Source organism: Dermatophagoides pteronyssinus, unplaced genomic scaffold (assembly GCF_027571235.1).
Source record: "Dermatophagoides pteronyssinus isolate colony J.1.1.1.1 unplaced genomic scaffold, Derpt_VIB-CSIC_2022.12 sq0006, whole genome shotgun sequence".
NCBI classification, from domain to species: domain Eukaryota; kingdom Metazoa; phylum Arthropoda; class Arachnida; order Sarcoptiformes; family Pyroglyphidae; genus Dermatophagoides; species Dermatophagoides pteronyssinus.
In genome coordinates this window covers 587,041-606,550 of record NW_027461530.1, presented here as the reverse complement: position 1 = coordinate 606,550, position 19,510 = coordinate 587,041, and the positions used below count along the sequence as shown (strand labels likewise).

Below are 19,510 nucleotides of genomic sequence, written 5' to 3'. Positions count from 1 at the left end.
TTGGATGCCAAACGTGCACGTTCTCTCTTTCGATGAAAAGTCTTTTCTATTATTATGATTGTTTGACCCATTCTCACAACGAAATGAAAAATTTGATGATGCTTTGAACAACCAACCGACCAACCAATCTTTGACAATCACTGTGTCCAGAAAGTTTCAATTTTTTTTCATTTTCTCCATTTGAAAAAAAGAAAGTGATTTTTTTTTTTTTTTTTTTGAAAAACCGGCCACAAACAGAAGAAGAAAAAGAGTTTGAAATTTTATTTTATTTCATTTCATTGATGCTTTTTTTTGAATCATTCGACTTTTCACTTTGATTTTATCATCACCATCATTTGAATTTGTATTTGGCCAAAAAAACATAAATTTAATTATGTAACTTCTTCTTTAACAACAACAACAACAACAAAATGTGATCCAAATTCAAACATCATTCATTTGTTTAACCCTTTCTAAAGTTTTTTCTTTTCTTCAAAATCAACTTGTTTCTTTTCATTCATTCATTCATTCATCGATTGTGTGTGTGTGAATATTCAGTGATTTTCCGTTGATTCAAAGAATATTTCTGTATCAGATTTGTTATTCCATTCACTCATCAACCTAAACAACAACAAACAATAATTGAATGTTTGATTAAGGTAAGTTTCAATCAATCAATCAATCAAGCAATCTGGTTTGCTGAAATAGAAACCCAGATGAAAAAAACGCTTAACTGATTTTTTTTTTTGTTGCTTTGAAAAAACGATAAAAAGTGAAATGACAGCAACTTAGTGAAAAAAAACAATTAATTTGTATCAATTCTTTCTAATGGCCTAATGAGAATTGAATTGAAACCGAAAAAAATTGCTAAATAAACAAAAGTAAACTTGCTAAACGACGACGATAATGATTATTATACATTGATTATTCATTGTAATAGATGTTTATCTCACTAAAAAAAGCAGAAAAATCTCATCAAAAAAATAGCCAGATCTTTTTTTAATTCAATTGATAAATGATAAGTTAGCGTGCGTGTCCATTGATACATTGATAAACACAGAGAGTGAGAAAAAATTATCAATTCATTTCATGACAATAGATAACCAAAAAAAAAAAAAGAAAATCGATAATAATCGATTGATAATCGATTGATAATAATGACAATAAATGTAGTTTGTTTTTAATCATTTTCAATCATTTTAGGAATGAAAATGGCTATTGGCTATGCCAAGAAAAAGCTATTTTTATTATTATAAGAAAGAAAAGAAAAAACCGTTTATTCAACAAAATATTGTCACCCAACGAACAACAACAGCAAAAAGGCTTTTTTATTGTTGAAAAGGTTCAAAGTAATTTTTTTCCCAACACTATTATCAACAACCATTTCGGTGAATATTCAATAGAAAAAAATGATCACTTTTGGCCAAAGCAAAACAATAGGCAAAAACCACAATGAAACAAAACAAAGCAAAATGCCAAAAACCAAAACAAAACGACGTAAAGATCAAGGTGTTCATCAACGAACAAACGAACGAAAATGTTTTATTCATATTTCACACCAAGTAATAGCACCGATTCATTCATTCATTCATTATCATTCATTTTTGTTTTCTCTGATAAAGATCTTAAAATATCTGAATTGGGAGAATGTATATTCATTCTAATTATCTCTATGTTGATGATAATGTGATTGAATGATGATTTGAGCCGATTCGAAAACAAAACTAAAACTAAAAACGAAACCAAACCCCAAAATAAGAAGACAAGAAGAAATGAAAAAGATGAAAATGAAATCAGATTATTTCGGATCGATAAATAGATTGATCGATCGATAGTGATTATTACTATTATCATTTTTCTTCGTTCGTTCGTTTGTGATTTTCTTTTCATTTTTTTTCTGATGATTTGGCATTTGTTGTTGTTGTTGATCAGTTTGTTGTTGTTGTTCAGTTTGTTGTTGTTCATTTTGTTGTTGATCAGTTTGTTGTTGTTGTTGTTCAGTTTGTCCATCTAATTCAATGTATTTTGGTTGGTTATTTTCTTTTTCCTTTTCTTTTGTTATGGTTGTTGTTGTTGTTAGCCAATCGATTATTATCTTTAGTTTAGTTTCATCCAACGCAGAAAGCAAAAAACACCAAAATCGGTAATAGCCAAAAGATCCAAAGATAATAAGATTGGAAAAAATCATTTTTTTGTTGTTCTGGTTCTGGTTTAATATCAAACATTCAACAATGTTAATCCTTTTTCGTTACAGTCGTTTTTTTTTTTAAATCCTAACTGAATCTAAATGATAACAGTTACATTAACCAAACCTAAAGTGAACTTTAATTTATCCAATCAAAGTGATCTAAACCTAACCCTAAGTGATTTTAACCTAACCTTTTTAAGAAATAAGTCACACAGGTTACATAATAGATCTCGAAAGAAAAATGAAAAATGAAAAAATCGGATCTGCTGGTCATCATTAACAACAACTGACATGTATTTTGATTCGATTTCATTTTAATTCAATTTCTTATTGTATAATTTACCCGAAAAGTCCATTAGATATTATTTTTCCCAAAACAAACAAACAAACAAAGATTACTTTAACACTGAACTATCACTGAACTATATTTTTTTTATTTTCATCCTTTCATCATTATCATTCATTCAAACAAAATAATGATTTCAAAAATTGAGAAATCAGTTCAATTTTTCATTCGGTTTGGTTTGGTTTCGGGGCTTTTTCCCTCCCCTGTTTGGCCAGTACGGGTTAAAATATGATTTTTATTTTTTTTTAAATTTAGCCAACTAATGATGGCTGTTAAAGGGTTTTCTTTTCGGATTTTCCTTTTTCTTCTTTTCTTCGAGATTTTTTAAGTATATTTTAAGACGATGATGATGATGAAACACACACACACAGAGCGAAGGAAAAGAAAGCAAAGCAAAAGATTATCTCTTTCAATTTCAATTTCATTCATTCATTCATTTTCAAACATAAATATTTATAACTGTGTTTTGTGTTTTGTGTGTGTGAGATTCATTCGTATTTTTAGCTACACACATTGAGATAAACGCACGCTACACACTGAGATTACATTAAGGAAAAAAACCATTGAAAAAATCCTGGTTGGTTTTTTGGAAAATCTTGATTTTTGAGATTTTTTTTTGATTTTTTTTTGGTTTTTTTGGTTTAAAAATTTTCAAATTTTTTTCACACACGCTATGAACGGAACAAAAAAAAAACAAAGAAAAAACCTGGAAAAAAGTAAAAATCCTGAAGAAAATCAAAATCAACTTAATGATGATTATAAAGATGATTTTCGAAAAACTTGACTAATTCTGAATATTATTTAACGTTTCGTGGTCATTCTTTCTTTGTTTCTTCTTTGTTTTTTCTTCTGTGTTTAATCATTCAGAAACTTTTTGTTTAGTTTTTTGTTCCACAGCTCGTTTCACACCAAAGAATTTCTTTTTTCAAAATTTTTCGCAAAAAAACAAAATTCCAAGCCAAAAAAAATTCAAACGAAATAATTCTGATCACGTTTTTGCGTGTTTTAACCACCACCACCACCACCATCATCGATAAATAGATACCCCAAATAGACGACAAAATATCTTTTCATTTTTTTTTTTCTAAACAAATTATTTTCGTCACACAAAATGATTTCGATTTTGATCTAATTTTTGTTTCTTATCGAGAATAATAATGATGATTCCTTTCCTTTCCTTTCTATACTGTTTTGGTTATTTCCAAAAACCTAATTGACGTTATTATTTCGTTTTGCGATAAGTATCGTTATTATTTTACAAGGTAGACCTAGACAGACACATTGTTATCATCTTTTTTGTAAAAAAAATTCTTGTAAAAACATTGTAAACAAACATTGTAAACAAACGTAAATATTGATCATCAAAATAGGACCTTCAGAAACCTTCACCTTTTTTTCTCGAAAAAAAATCCACTTAAAAAAATATATTTTCCACTTTGATGTATGTAGGGTGGTGGTGGTGGTGGTGGATGGTGTGTCAAATGATGCATGATGGAATCTTCTTTTCTTTTTCCTTTTGAAATTGTCAAATGTAAATGACATTCCATTTTTCCACAAAAAAAAGAAAATTGTCATTCAAATGATGTGGAACTGAATTCAACAACAACAACAACAAAAACGTATCGATCATCATTGATCATTGATATTTATTATGGAAATGTAGAATGACAATTTGAATTTTGGAAAATGTTCTCCATCACTATGTGTGTTTGAATTTTAAATAAGGGTGATGATCAATTTATGATTGTTGTTGTTGTGGTGGTGGTCAGTGGTCATTCGAGAATCGAAATGGCATTTTATATCCTGTTTTTTGAAAATATTTTCTTATTGTCAACAACAAACAAACGACCAAAATATGAAACATTTTGAAATTCCAGTCTCGAAAAAATTTGTTTTTGTTTGTTTTATTGTCAATTTCATTCGATCAGAAGAAACAAGAAATTTACATAACAAAAAAAACAAGAATTTCATTTGACAAATAAACAAAAAGTAAACAAAACAAACAAACAAACAAAATTCATTGCCGGATGTTTATTTGTTTAACATCAGCGACAATGTAATGAATTTGTATTCATTTTCGAGAAAAAAAAGAAGATGACCGACATTGATTCGAAACAAAAAAAAACTCGAAGAAACTCGAAGAAACTCAAAGAAATTGATGAAATTCAAATATCGATCATCAATAGAGAAATAATGTTTTTCGCTTGTTTGTCTTACACACACACACACACAGTAAATTCTTTCGTTGTTTTCTCGTTGTGGATGTTTTCACATCTTAAATTTTGTCAAGCATAAAAGAATCATAATAATAATAATCGGTAATACGGATATTGCCATCGACCCAAAACACAAAACACAAGCTTCAAACATTCATTCATTTTATGCTTATTTACTAACTAACAAAATCAAAAGTACAGAAGTAAAGAAGAAGAAGAAGAAAAAAAAATCAATCAGGCAAATACAATTTATTTATATTGAATCAAATTGAATAAAGAATGTTTTTTCTGCTTGCTTCTTTTTCCGTTTCTTCGTATAAAACGAAAAAAAAACGTTTAATGATGAAAATGGATTTTCCAAAATGATTTTATTGGAAATTGGAAAAATTCAGCCAACAAAAAGCTTTCGTTTCTCCTTTTTTTTCACTGAATGCTTGCAATGGGCAAAGGTCAGTTGAATATAGAGAACATCTATGCAGAATGAACAAAGTAAATACAGATTTAGCATCTGAAAAAAATATGATACTTTCTTGTCAACTATCGTGGCTTGTCAATTGTTTCTATATTTATTTATAAAGACAACAGCCACGACAAGATGATGATCAACAAAATTGATCAATCAAAAAACGTCATCGATATCTGTGTTCATTGATTATCTTGTTGTTGTTTTCTTGTATCTTACTAACGATAATTCAATCGATCATCATCTGTGTTTACTGGATCAACAACCAGATTGAACCTCCAATCGTACTGATAATTGTTTTTTCTTTTTTCAATGGAAAAAATTGCTTTTTTTTCTTTCTTCTATTTTCTACACGATTGTGTTCTGTAGATTAAGCATCAAACATATAAATGGTTATTGTTACCGAACTAAACGGAGGAAAAATGCTTTTGTTCAATCCATTTTGGGTTTCATCAATTTTGTTGTTGTTGTTATCGTTGTAATGAGATAATCTTAAACCCGAAAAAGCATCATTAGCAAAAGATAATGGACGAAATGAAAATTACAACCTGAGTTTTTTTTTGGGTGGAAATCATTCGTTAACACAAAAAAAAAGATCAATCAGAAGGCGATCGATTTTAAAACAATGTCGATTGATATTTTCGTTTGTTTGTTTGTTTGTTTGGTTTGGTTTGATATTTGATATAATCGGATTGAATTTTTTTCTTTTTTTTTTGGATGAAAATAAACGAACAAAAATCATCATTCCCTCTCACAACGTCGCCGGATTATATTTAAATGAAAATGACATTTTCACTGGTCTTCTAAAGATCTTATCAAATTCATCACATCACATCAGTTGATTTAATAGGAAAAAAATTTTCATTTTTCCTCTTCTCGTTGTTTGTTTCTTGCTTAGGATAATTAATTACTTGATGTGGGGGAGAGAGAGAGAGAGAGAGAGAGAGAGAGAGAGAGAGAGAGAGAGAGAGAGAGAGAGAGAGAGAGAGAGAGAGAGACTTGAAATGATAACGCAGGAGGAAGATTATAAATAAATATAAATAAAGGATGTGAAAAATAAAAGTAAAAGTGTACAACAACAACAACAAAAAAAATTACCGTTATAATTTTTTTTGACATTTCCTTCATTTGATTTTGTTTTTCCCATTTCCATTTCATTTCAACCAAAAATATAAAAATAAATAACTTTCGCTTTTTCTGTTGTTGTTCGGAAAAAATTTTTTGAATAAAATTCTTTACTTTTCATTCATTTATTTTCTTTTTATTTTAAGGTAATCTTATGGAGAAAGAGAGTGAAACACCTTTTCATTCATTCATTCATTCATTCATCTTTTTTGGTTTCTGGTTGATAAAAGTTATGATAAATTTAAGTAATAAGTAATATTTTCTTGTTTTTGTATTTACACAACGTTCGTTGTCGTTTGTTTTGCTTGTTCAATAATTAATTGTAAATGAAAATGAAAATGAAAATAAATAAAGAAAATGAAAATGTTTTTGCGTTTGTTTTTCGTTTTTCGCTAAGAATATATAATGGATGCAGTTGCTAAATTATCAAATTATTATAAAAACATCAACCCTTTTTTTTAATGAAAAACTTGAAATTTTTGTCATCGAAATTCATTAATTTGGTACCAAAAAAAAAAAAAAAAATTGCACCGAATAACAACAAATAATAATCAGGTCAAATCAAGATGTTTTTGATGATAATGACTTTCCTTTTTTTTTTTTTTTGGATCAAAATAGCAACGAAAGAAACAGTAACGAAATAGACAATCCTTTTTGATCCTTTTTTTGTTTTTGATTCAAAAAACAAAAAAAAAAAACAAAGGCAATCACTATGTGAATGAGTGATTAACATCTGCCATAAAATTTGCTACTAGTATTGAACACACACACACGTCATGATCCGAAAACAAATTTGCTTCTTTTAAATGGTGAATATGGAGAGAAAATGAAAGAGAAACATACAGGGTACAAAATTTGGAAATGATCTTCTGTTGTTTTGCATTAAACTGATCAGATATGTTCAAAAAGTAAATGAAGGAAAATCGAAGAGAAAATCGACAAACAACAGCAACAAACAACAAAAATAACCTAATGACGTTTTTTGTTTATGGATTGATCGTTGATTTAATTGATGAAAAAAAAGGATACATAACTTTCATTCATTTATTTATTTCCCAAATTAGCAAATTTTGTAGAAAGTAATTTTTCTTCTTTTCTTATTTGATCGATTGATTCATCTTTTCCATTGTCTATGTTGAGACACAAATGAAGAGAGAAAACAAGCAAAATCAGGATCATCAACCTGGTAATGATTGAAGATTATAATCATAATCATCATCTATTTTTATGGAAAAAAAATATTGAACTTTGAAGATAGAGAAGGAGAGAGAGAGAGAGAGAGAGAGAGAGAGAGAGAGAGAGAGAGAGAGAGAGAGAGAGAGAGAGAGAGAGAGAGAGAGAGAGAGAGAGAGAGAGAGAGAGATTGATCGTTGTAAATTATTATTATTTTTGTTGTTTTCTTGACTGAATCTTTACGTTTGGAAAAAAAATCGGAAATTACCTGTATTAATGAATGTTTTTCTTTTCTTCTTTTTTATCAAAAAACAGATTTTTCTTCATCGATAATCAATCAACAATCAACAGCAACAAGGATCAACAAGGGATAATCCATCATCATCGACAAATGATTATCATAAAAAGATGAAAATTTTTAGACAAAATTTCATTCAAATAACGACAACAACATTGTTGTTGTTGTTGTTTTGTTGTTGTCAACCTGGTTGGTCGACAAAATCCAATGATAAAGAAAATGATAACGGTGGGGCTGGTGGGGCTGCATTTGTTGATCTAAAACAACAACAACAACAACAACAATCATTGAACAAAACAATCAACAAAACTGATAATGAAAAATTAATAGTGCCAAAAAATACAACAACAACAAATATCATTAGTCAATTAATAAAATCAACTGCATCTGCATCAAGTGCATCAACAAATGCTCAAAGAAGATCATATGAAGATGATGATTATGAAACACAATCATTATTTAAATCATTAATACCAAAATCATCAACATTTAAAAAACCAATTAAAAAAATATTTCGATCATGGTTTGAACCAGATCCAGAAGCATTGGATGATGAATCGAAAAAAAGTTCATATTATTTTGCTAGGCCAAAATCAAATCCATTAAATGTGATTCCACAACGTAATAATCGAAATAATCCAATTCAACAAGATTCCTCATCATCATCCATAAATCGACAACCAATAGCACATCATCCAATTGGTTCAAATTATGGAAATCGATTAGCTAAATATTCGAATCACGATCAACAACAACAGCAATATAATAATATAGCATCATCACCATATACAAATAAAGCATCAAGTAGACAATTTTCAATTGGTGATCCAGTTAATGGACGTGGTTTAACATTATCATTTGGTGATCAATCAAATGAACCATCATCTGCATCAAGTTATTCACAAACGGTGGAACAAAAACCACAATATGGTTATAATTCTGGAAATGCGGGTAATCCAAGTCCAGGTTTAAGTCTATCATTTGGTGGTAATGGAGGTGGTGATAGTGGTGGTGGTGGTGGTGGTTCAGGAATGTCATTTAATATTGGACGAGGTAATGGTGGTGATGGTCGTGGAATGTCATTATCATTAGGTCGTGGAAATTCCGGTGGTTCTGGTTTAAGTTTTTCATTTGGTGGTGGTGGAGGAGGAGGAAGTGGAAATGGATATGCTCAAAGTGGTTCAGCAAGTTTTCCATCATATTCATCATCATATGGTGGTGGTAATGGTGGTTATAATAATTATGGTGTTAGTTATGGAAATAATTATAATAATTATGATTATAATCAACCTGTATTCAGTATGGTAATGCCATCATCAGGAAAACAAGTTATTGAATATAATCAACATCCATCAAAAATGAAAATGAAAATAAATTCCAGCCCTCGGGTGAAAATAACTACGAATACAAAAGATCCATTGGATAAACCGGGTTTAGAAGATGAAATAATACAGGAAGATATATTTGGACCACCTGAACCATTTGATAAACCAAATCGTACATCAACATCATCAATGAATGAAACTATGCCGAATGGTATACATAATATGACAATGATGATGGGACATTTTAATCAATCAATGTATCCATATTCACCATATTCACCATATCAACATTATTATCAATATCCATATAATTATTATTATCATAATTATTATCAACAACATTATCCATCACAATATTATCAATATATGATGAATGTATCATCGATGTATCCGAATATGATGATGATGCCACCGATGGCTGTTCCACCGATGTCACCGATGCCGCAACAGCAGCAACCACCGCAAATGAAACCACCACCAATGCAACAACAGCAACAACAACAACAATATCGTCCAAATTATTCACAATATGCCGCAAGTACAATGAATATGCCAACAAAAACAAATACAATACAGCCATCATTAATGCCAATGACATATAATATGCCTGTATCGACATCATATTCAATGTTACCCTCAACTGCAACTGCAAATGCAAATGCAAATACATTACAAACACAATCACAATTATCATCTATTTATGGTTTGAATACTGGTCAAATAAAAACTACATATCCTCCAACATCGATGGTACAACAACCTTCATCATCTGGATCTGGATTGTATACACAAACATCATGGCAACCTTATGGTCAACAACAACAACAAATGATCAACGGCTATCAACAACAACAACCAAAATCATTAATGATCGATAATAATAACCATGGCTATAAACGATCATCAGCATCAAGAAATTATCAAAAAGATATGTTAACATTAAATTCATTACAAGGAACAATGCGAAAATCATCATATAACCAACGAAAATCATTACAACAACCATTACATAGTATGAAAAGAAATTCAAATAAATATTATACATATGATTTAATGCAAACATCTGAAAGTCAATTGAATCCACAACAACAACAACAACAATATCCAGGTTATAATCTGACTACCTTGGCATTAATGAATGATGCAACAAGAAATTATTATTATCAACCAATGGCAAGTAGTCAACAGGCAATGCCAGGTAGTCAACAACCAATGCCAGGTACTGGTGCTGGTTATTCATTTTTTAATAATACAATGATGGGTCAACAACATTATAACGGTAGTAGTTATTGGAATCCATATAATTATTATTATAGTCCATATTATTATAATTATTATAATAATTATTATAATTATGCAAAAAAATATTATGAAACATATTATGCAAATCAATTACAACAACAGAATAATAAAACATCTTCATCAACAACAAGTAAATATTATCCACGTAAAAATATAACATCAATAACTGGTTTCAGTCAGAATAGTTTTGATTATGAACAAAGTAAACGTTTTGGTCATCGTGCTATTAAATATCAAGGTGGTAGTACAAAAGAAGAAAAAGCACGTGTAATATTAGATATACGACCACGAGTGACGATAAAAATGTTGAATAAAACCGAACAAGCAATGCAAGATGAAGAATTAAAAAAGAAAAAGAAAGATCATATTTTTAAAACACATATGGAAATTATTATGGAAACAACAACAACACCGAAACCATATTATTATAATAATTATGATAGTTATTATGGTTATAATTATGGACCAGAAGTTGATGATTTTGGTTGGACACATGAACCACCATATGGTTCAACAGAAACAACAACCATGAAACCACGAACAACAACAACAACCAGGAGACGAACAACAACAACAGAATCATCAAGTAGTTCAGAAGTTAGTGAAGAAGAAAATGGTACAAGTGAATCGACAAGTGGTGAATCAAGTACTGAAGAAGATGATCAATCATCATCATCATCATCGACAACTACAGAAGCCAGTGATACAGAATCGGTTAGTGAAGAAGTGGAAGAAGAATCGGATAGTGCCGAACAACAACAATCATCAAGTTCATCAACCACAACAACAACCACTGAATCTAGTGTATCAGAAGAAGGTGATGGTGGTGGTGGTGATGAAGAAGTTATCGATGCCAATGAAGATGATGATGATAATAATAAATCATCGGATAATAATGATGAAGATCAAGATGAAGATAATCGAAAATCGGATGATCAAGATGAAACGGCTGAAGGTGGTGGTGAAGAAGAAAATGGTGGTGAAGAAGAAGGAGAAGAGGAACAGAAAATCATTGATAGTAATCAATTAGTTGGTAATAATAATGTTACCGTATCACCTGAATTGGTACAAGCAATGATAAAAGCATTACAAGAAGCACTTGGTGTTACAACAACAACAACAATGACACCAATCGATGATTTAGATGGATTTAATGAAGAAACGACAGGTAACAATGAAGATGATAATAATAATCAAATTGATGAACAATCTGAACATGAAGAAAATGATATGATAACCACGACTACAATGAAACCATCAATATTAAAACCGAAAAACGGTATTAAAGGTTAGTTTTTTTTATTATCGATTATTAATCGGTTATTAATCGGTTTTTTCCAATTTCTTTCAAAAATTTACAGGTATAATTGAAACAGGTAGACGGCGATTACCAACAAATGTTATAACAACAACCGTACGAAATGTAACACAAGTTCGTTTGAAAACACCTGTATTAAGTATGCGTTCTGGGAAAACAACAACAACACCATCACAACGACGTTTTTTTACAACACCCAGACCAATATTTGGCAGCAATTCAAATGATAATGATAACGATGATGGTGATAATCTCGAATCCGGAATAAAAAATATTAAAAATCTAATCGATTTAACAACAACATCACCATTATTGATTGTAAATAAATTACAACCAACACAATTGAATACACCGAAAATTATCGATGGTGATGCATTATTAAATAATTTTGATATAAATAATCTTACCGATGATGAAAGACGACAAATGTTAACAAATATATTGGGTGTTATACAGAATCGAGCACCAACAACCTTACCAACGACGACAGCAAATAATATTTTCGATACAAGAATAATTCGTTCATCGACATCAAAATCCAAGCAAACAAAAACATCAACAAAACGATCATCTTCGAAACAAAAATCAACAACATCGACAACAACACCGAAATCAACAAGATTATTGCCAGTTACAAAAGCAAATAATGTACGAATCATATCATCATTAGATGAATTGAATAAAGAAACTAATATTGGTGTTGGTGGTGGTGGTGTTAATGGTTCAGGGGATAAATCGACAAATCAACAACAACCTATTTATGTTGTTTTATTACCACAGAATAAGAAAAAGAAATAGAAGAAAAAACAAACAAAACAAACAACCAGATCAAAATTCAACAAATTCGCATTCGCACATCCAAGTATACATTAGGATCATCATTATCATCATCATCAATTTTTTTAACCCTTTAACTTCTCAATCTATCAATCTCTTTAACTTTTTTTAAACTATTTGACAGTCATTCTTTAGGTCATGTATGTAGTGATTATTTTGTATTTTTTTTTCAAACATAGAATTTTTTTTTCTCACACACAAAGTGTTTAAAAAAAAGGTGTTGATCACTGTTTTTTGTAACACTTAGACATCATTATCATTGTTCCATAGCATCTCATCATCATCATCATCGATATCATTTAATGAACATTTCGATTTTTTTCATCTACTTTTTCTTTCGTTTTCACGAATCTTATTTAGCATATATATTTTACTTTTTTTTTGAAAATATTTCAACTATTTTAACATGTTATATATAGTGAGATAACATCTTTTATTCATTCATTACTGAGAGATGTATTTGTCAAATCATCATCATCATCATTATCCTCATTTTACATTGAAAACACTTTTTCCATAAACCAAATGATGATAATATCAATGTCATTCATTCATTCATTCAAAATTGTGATTCTTTTTCTCCATTCTACCGCCACAAAATACAAAAAAAAAACCCTTTTTGTTCAAAATAGCCATTTTCTGAAATTTTCTTTTTCCCACATAATGATTTGTACGATTTTCCAATCTCAATTCAACGAATGAAACCAAACATTTATTTTTTTCAAATCAATTTTTCTTCTTCTTCTTATTCTCGATGAAATGAAATCATCACAAACATTTTTTTTTCATTATTATTATTAGTCACATTATTTCACAATATGATAGTATTTTTCTTATCGATCAATAAATGATCAATATTTTTTTTCAAATAAAATAAAAAGATTATTCGATGATAAAATCGTTCCATTTTGTTTTCAATTCTTTTATCCTATCCATTTGATTATCGAAATTTTCATTTTTAGATCGGGATCGATGAATATCGTACATTCCGATTATTACATCCTGTACCAAGAAAAACCAAAACAAAATCATTAGCATAAATAAATATTTAATGAGAATCGAATACATACCTTTCCAAAATTTTTATCAAAATAATCTTCATCTTCAATAACATGACCATAACCATCAAAATTCGGCCCAATGCTAACCCAAAAATATGATAAACCTTTTGGTAATTTTTTCGTTATTGGATTATTTTCTAATTTTATCAATTTTTTATTGATCGACCATTCTTGTTCACAATCCAATATTGCTTTCTATAAATTCACAAAGAAAGAAAAGAAAGAAAAAAATGGAAAGGTAAAATGATTTTTCAAAAATCGGAAAAAAACATCGTTATACATACATGAAAATATATTTTAGCATCTGTTTCGAAACGTTTTTTAATCGGATAACATTCAATGACAAAATGATTATTTGATAGATTTTGATTTCGTTTTTTATTTATAAATACAGTTTCCATAAATACGATTGAACATTTATAATAATGATCAAAAAATTTGGATAATTTTCGCATTATTTGTCGTATTTCAATCCAACATTCTTGTTCAGCATCTAAACTATATTTTGCTGAATGATTTTTCGAAACAATCATACAAACATTATCGATCAATGGTCGGTATGGTGTTAATGTAACATAACAATGTTGTGATGATTGTTCATGGAATTTCAACACTAAATGACGAATCATTTTATTTTCCAAACACCAATCACATTTACGATCATTATTATTTGAACTTCCAGTTGTAAAACGAATTCGATCGAAACCAGTAAAATCAAATTTAGCTTTTTTCTTTCTACCAACATTTCCTTCATATTCATCATCGGCAGAACGTATTTTCGATGTTGTCGCAACAAAACGCATTGCTTCTTCACGTGCGGTAATTGTTTTTGTTTTTAGATATAATTCTTTTACCGTCATTGAATCTTCAGTTTTTCTATCCTTTTCTTGAACGGTTTTATTTACATATTTTACCTGTGTAGTGGATTTTCTACGTTTCAATTGATCAATTTTTGTTCTCAATTCATTGGCCAATTCACTATTGCCAAGCATTTCTGCTTTTAACATTTTTGCATTCAATGAATTCAATTCAGCATCACTAACACATTGTTCATCTTCTTCGGATTCTTCTTTTTCGTTGTTTTCATCTTGAGCTTTGTGAATTCTCCGTTGCAATTCTTCAGGATCATCAATAAATCGTTTGTTAATATCATCACGAAAATAGCTATTCAATTCACGTGAATATCGAATTTGTTGATCTTTGTTTACCATTTCTTCTTTGTATTTATCCGCTGCAGTTTGCTGTTTTGTTGAGTTATTTTTCGAAGTTTTCGATATAAAATCAAATAAATCTTCGCTTTGATCATTGGAAGATTCTTTGGTTGTTTTGGGTGAATTTTTCGGATTGGAACTGGCTCGATCATCATCACCATCACATCCTGCTTCGGTCCAAACAATTTGAGCATCATCAGAATCTGAATCTGAAGATTTTTTGCTATGTTTTTTTGATTTTTTCGATTTACTTTTATGTTTATGTTTACCCATTTTATTTTGAAATTGAAAAATTCAGACAAATTTTAAGCATTTCCACTCGAATAGCTAACAAATGTTAAAATAGTCAAATATCGATAGTTTTCAACAATCGATACTCACTCGATTTTCAACGTGTGCAGTTCTTCCTTTTCGTGTTTGGGCCTGTGTGCGTGTGTTTGGCTTGTTTATTTTTTGTTAAATTCTTGCATTGTGAATTCTCATTTAGTGTTTCAAAAATGCCTGGTTTCAAAAATAAATCTTTGATTATCGATGGTCGTGGTCATCTTCTTGGTCGACTAGCCGCTATTGTTGCCAAAACATTATTGCAAGGACAAAAAGTTGTCGTTGTCCGTTGTGAAGGTATCAATATTTCGGGTAGTTTCTATCGAAACAAGCTGAAATATTTAGCATTTTTACGTAAAAAATGTAATGTAAATCCAGCTCGTGGTCCGTATCATTTCCGTGCACCATCGAAAATTTTCTGGCGTGTTGTTCGTGGTATGTTGCCGCATAAAACTAAACGTGGTGATTTGGCACTCGAACGACTTCGTGTTGTTGAAGGTATTCCACCACCATTCGACAAGAAAAAACGTATGGTCGTACCGGCTGCATTACGTATTCTTCGTCTAAATCCACGACGTAAATATTGTTCATTGGGAAGACTTTCGCATGAAGTTGGTTGGAAATATCAAAAAGTTATCGAAACATTGGAAATGAAACGAAAAGCTAAAGCTGCTTTACATCATAATCGTAAAATGACCGAATCGAAACTTCGTTTACAAGCAAAGAAAATGGTAGCCGATAAAACTAAGGCATTGCGTGAAGTAATCACTTCTTACGGTTATGAAGTTTAATAATTGAATTTTCTTTTTTTTAAAATAAAAATTGATTTTTTTCAAATTAAAGCCAACAATCTTGTCATTTTTTTTGAAAATTTGTTTATTTGCAAAATAAGGTTTTATACGAAAGAAAAACAATGAAAAAAATTTAAGATGTTTCCATGGCCACCGATTCTTCCGTATGTTTTCCTTTAGCTTTTCCTTCGGTAATACGTTTACCGGCAGCACGCCTATCAAGTATCTTTTTACGATCTTTATCCATTTTCAATTTGACAATCAAAACCTATTTATTGAAAGAGAATCAGAATCAAAATCCCAAATGAATGAATGAAAATGACAAAAATACCTTTGATGGATGAATACCAACATAAACAGTAGCACCGTTTGCTTTTTCACGTTGAACACGTTCAATATATACAACATATTTTGAACGATAAACGCTAACAACTTTACCGAATTGTGTTCCTTTAAAATGACCACGAACAACCTTTTACAAAGTATTAAAGAATACGGTTATAATAACAGAATTTTGTTTTTTTTATGTCAGTACTAAACAAACATACCTGAACTTCATCATCTTTTCGAATGGGCATCGATCGAACACCATATTTTTGTCGTAAATCTTTGCTCAATGGTGAGCTCATAATCCGGCGACGAATATGAGATGGTGCATTAAAATGACGACTTCGTGCCTTTCTTCTTGAAGAAGAAATCAATTTATTCATTTTAGCCATTTTTTTCTGATCCAAAAACAAAAAATTTGTCGAAATCCAAATTAAATTGACAAAAAAAATGAATCGAAACAAAACGAAAAAAACATGTGCCACACACTCACACACACAGGCGAAAAGGAAGTCAGCGTTTTTCTTTATTCAACACAAAACAATGCTGCACATGCTCAACATTGTTTGCTTGATGTGGGACTATTTATAAACAACGTGTTTGCTCGTATTATACATGAAAAGTAAATTTTTTTTTTTTTTTGGTTACATCATTTTTGAATAAACCTTGCTGTGAATCAGCATAAAATTTTCTTTTTGTGTTTTTGGCTTGTTTATTTCATTTGTCATCAAAAAAAAAAAAAACGAAAAATTTTGATTTTTCATTTGAAAATTTTAAATTTGAAAAAAGCGAAAACGAAAAAAAATGGTTCTTGAAAGTACAATTGTCTGGTGAGTTTTCCAAAAATTTTTGATGATGATTTGATTGAATCCATTTTTGTTTTGTTTGTTTTTTTCTACAGCGTTGATAATAGTGAATTTATGCGTAATGGTGATTTTGTACCATCACGGCTACAAGCACAACAAGATGCTGTATCACTTGTTTGTCATGCTAAACTACGATCAAATCCGGAAAATAATGTAGCATTATTAACAATGGGTGGTAATCCACAAGTATTAACCACTTTGACTACCGATGTTGGACGTATTCTTGGTAAATTACATCAAGTTCAAGTGAATGGAGAGGCAAATTTTTTGACCGGTATTAAAATTGCTCATCTTGCATTGAAACATCGTCAAGGGAAAAATCATAAAATGCGTATCGTTGCATTTGTTGGATCACCGGTTCAAACTGATGAAAAAGAATTGACAAAAATAGCCAAAAAACTTAAAAAAGAAAAAGTTAATGTTGATATTGTTAATTTTGGCGAAGAAATGTCGAATACTGATAAACTATATGCATTTATCAAAGTATTGGATGGTACATCATCACATATGGTAACAGTACCATCTGGTTCATTATTATCGGATGCATTATTCAGTTCACCAGTAATACTTGGTGAAGATGGTTCAGGTGCAGCTGGTCTTGGTGGTACTGGTTTTGAATTCGGTATCGATCCTAATGAAGATCCAGAATTAGCATTAGCATTAAGAGTTTCAATGGAAGAACAACGTCAACGACAAGAAGAAGAAGCAAGACAAGCTGCAGTACCATCAGCATCAACTGAACAACCGCAACAACAACAACAATCATCTTCAGGTGAATCTAGTAAAACAGCCACAGCTACAACTCCCACCACCACTACTGCAACCACCCCTACAGGATCATCAAGTAATGATGTTCCTAAAAGCGATACAAAAAATTCAAGTAACAAACCGGCAACAACAAAACCAAGTACAACTATTGGCGGTACAAGTGAAGAAGAAATGTTGGAAAAAGCATTGGCCATGTCTTTAGAACCAATTGATCCTTCAGATCCACCGGTTGATATTGCACGTATGACTGAAGATGAACAAATTGAATATGCAATGCAAATGAGTTTAGAAGCAGCATCTCAATCACAATCTCAATCATCATCTTCCACCAAAAAAGATGATAAAAATGATAAGAAAAAAGATGATAATAAAGAAGATAATAAAGATGAACCAATGGATACGGATGATTCGAATGATAAAAAATGAACCATGGATTTTTTTTCATTCTCAAAAAACAAAATTTTTGTATCTAAAAATGTCTAAGTAAAATTGATTTGAATTTTTTTCTCACTTTTAATTAAAGAATTTCAAATTTTGAAAATTTTTTTTGTTTTGTTTTTTTTTCACTGGGTCACCAGATGGTGCTGAAGGCAGTAGAATTGAACAAAAAGATTCGAATTCGAAAATCATTTGATCATTCAAGAAATTGTTTATTTTCGAAATTCAATTCATTTTTTTTCTGGTTTTGTTTTTTTTTCTGATTATAATCACCATCATTATTGATGATCGAGAATTGAAACAATTGGATAAAGAAAAAACATTATCATCATTGAAGTGATCGATATGCTTTTTTCTATCATCAGGATTTTTATCAGTATTGGTGGTGAATCAACTTTGTTTTGGTTTTATTTGTCATCTTTTTTTTTGGTTTTGTTTTGTGACTCTACACACATTTTCAGCATCAATCAGCTAAATAATCAACAACAACAACAACAACATCTACACCATTCCATTATCGTTGTTTGAACGTCATGATGATGATCATCATGTGAGTAAATATGACTAACTAAATCCAATCTATATTATATGGCATTCATGTCAAACACACACACATTATATGCATAAAATTTATTGTATAAATGTTATTGGTTACCAAGGAAACATTAATGTATTTTTTTTTAAATATACATTTAGGATTTGTTTTCTGTTCAATCATAATGAATGAATGTAATGAATGAGGAAGCGATCATAAATGATAATTGAGGGTGAGTTATTGTGAGTTTGGTGTTTATTCTTTCACACATCTTTTTTTCTCTTTTTTCTCAAAAGCAGAAAATTTTGTTTCGTTTTTTTCGTTCTTGCTTGATTGATTTAACTTAAACTGGACTTGGCTAGATCTCTCTCTCTCTCTCTCTTTTTTCTCTTGTTCAGCTGAATTTCATTCATCTATCCAACTTCTATGTATATATGAACTATTGAACATTACATTCTGCTTGCCCAACAACAACAACAACAACAACAAATGGCTGACATGTTTGTTTATAAATAGAAATCACATGATCCATGGACAGTAACAACAAATACAGCAACAACAACAACAGCATTCATATTTGTGAAATGGCTCCCACCATTTCAATTCATTCATGTCCTTC

At 30.1% G+C, this 19,510-nt stretch overlaps 5 protein-coding genes across 8 annotated transcripts; 3 read left to right on the top strand and 2 right to left on the bottom strand.

Moving 5' to 3' along the window:
* The first annotated feature begins 461 nt into the window (after nucleotides 1-461).
* On the top strand, nucleotides 462-13,300 carry LOC113789155 (uncharacterized). Of its 3 annotated transcripts, none has more exons than XM_075820263.1 (3): nucleotides 462-638; nucleotides 7,806-11,703; nucleotides 11,777-13,300. In XM_075820263.1, exons 2-3 carry the CDS (start codon nucleotides 7,899-7,901, stop codon nucleotides 12,529-12,531), a joined length of 4,560 nt encoding a protein of 1,519 aa, XP_075676378.1. In that variant the 5' UTR covers nucleotides 462-638; nucleotides 7,806-7,898; the 3' UTR covers nucleotides 12,532-13,300. The 3 variants fall into 3 exon arrangements, with proteins under 3 accessions (XP_075676378.1, XP_075676379.1, XP_075676377.1); XM_075820264.1 differs by lacking the exon at nucleotides 462-638 and adding an exon at nucleotides 7,273-7,396; XM_075820262.1 differs by lacking the exon at nucleotides 462-638 and adding an exon at nucleotides 7,397-7,503.
* On the bottom strand, nucleotides 13,261-15,356 carry LOC113789157 (CWF19-like protein 2 homolog). Of its 2 annotated transcripts, XM_027338652.2 has the most exons (4): nucleotides 15,224-15,356; nucleotides 13,916-15,169; nucleotides 13,641-13,826; nucleotides 13,261-13,572 (listed from the first exon to the last, which is right to left on the bottom strand). In XM_027338652.2, exons 2-4 carry the CDS (start codon nucleotides 15,113-15,115, stop codon nucleotides 13,453-13,455), a joined length of 1,506 nt encoding a protein of 501 aa, XP_027194453.2. In that variant the 5' UTR covers nucleotides 15,116-15,169; nucleotides 15,224-15,356; the 3' UTR covers nucleotides 13,261-13,452. The 2 variants fall into 2 exon arrangements, with proteins under 2 accessions (XP_027194453.2, XP_075676384.1); XM_075820269.1 differs by lacking the exon at nucleotides 15,224-15,356 and having other exon boundaries at nucleotides 13,916-15,188.
* On the bottom strand, nucleotides 15,251-16,808 carry RpL26 (ribosomal protein L26). The gene is made up of 3 exons (XM_027338655.2): nucleotides 16,506-16,808; nucleotides 16,289-16,429; nucleotides 15,251-16,225 (listed from the first exon to the last, which is right to left on the bottom strand). The coding sequence occupies exons 1-3, from the start codon at nucleotides 16,674-16,676 to the stop codon at nucleotides 16,091-16,093; spliced, it is 447 nt and encodes a 148-aa protein (XP_027194456.1). The 5' UTR covers nucleotides 16,677-16,808; the 3' UTR covers nucleotides 15,251-16,090.
* On the top strand, nucleotides 15,340-16,008 carry RpL13A (ribosomal protein L13A). The gene has a single exon (XM_027338654.2). It carries the CDS (start codon nucleotides 15,340-15,342, stop codon nucleotides 15,955-15,957), a length of 618 nt encoding a protein of 205 aa, XP_027194455.2. The 3' UTR covers nucleotides 15,958-16,008.
* A 146-nt stretch (nucleotides 16,809-16,954) lies between the features above and the next one.
* Nucleotides 16,955-18,459, top strand: Rpn10 (regulatory particle non-ATPase 10). The gene is made up of 2 exons (XM_027338653.2): nucleotides 16,955-17,114; nucleotides 17,186-18,459. Exons 1-2 carry the CDS (start codon nucleotides 17,089-17,091, stop codon nucleotides 18,342-18,344), a joined length of 1,185 nt encoding a protein of 394 aa, XP_027194454.2. The 5' UTR covers nucleotides 16,955-17,088; the 3' UTR covers nucleotides 18,345-18,459.
* Nucleotides 18,460-19,510: the final 1,051 nt, after the last annotated feature.

Bases quoted from the DNA above. Each gene is read 5' to 3' on its own strand.
- LOC113789155 (XM_075820263.1), top strand. From the start codon at position 7,899: ATGAAAATTTTTAGACAAAATTTCATTCAAATAACGACAACAACATTG. The intron at 11,704-11,776 runs GTTAGTTTTTTT...AAAAATTTACAG, and splicing joins ACCGAAAAACGGTATTAAAG to GTATAATTGAAACAGGTAGA.
- LOC113789157 (XM_027338652.2), bottom strand. From the start codon at position 15,115: ATGGGTAAACATAAACATAAAAGTAAATCGAAAAAATCAAAAAAACAT. The intron at 13,827-13,915 runs GTATGTATAACG...GTGAATTTATAG, and splicing joins ATGCTAAAATATATTTTCAT to AAAGCAATATTGGATTGTGA. The intron at 13,573-13,640 runs GTATGTATTCGA...TTCTTGGTACAG, and splicing joins TTGATAAAAATTTTGGAAAG to GATGTAATAATCGGAATGTA.
- RpL13A (XM_027338654.2), top strand. From the start codon at position 15,340: ATGCCTGGTTTCAAAAATAAATCTTTGATTATCGATGGTCGTGGTCAT.
- RpL26 (XM_027338655.2), bottom strand. From the start codon at position 16,676: ATGGCTAAAATGAATAAATTGATTTCTTCTTCAAGAAGAAAGGCACGA. The intron at 16,430-16,505 runs GTATGTTTGTTT...ACTTTGTAAAAG, and splicing joins GAAAAGATGATGAAGTTCAG to GTTGTTCGTGGTCATTTTAA. The intron at 16,226-16,288 runs GTATTTTTGTCA...TTCAATAAATAG, and splicing joins TTGGTATTCATCCATCAAAG to GTTTTGATTGTCAAATTGAA.
- Rpn10 (XM_027338653.2), top strand. From the start codon at position 17,089: ATGGTTCTTGAAAGTACAATTGTCTG. The intron at 17,115-17,185 runs GTGAGTTTTCCA...TTTTTTCTACAG, and splicing joins CTTGAAAGTACAATTGTCTG to CGTTGATAATAGTGAATTTA.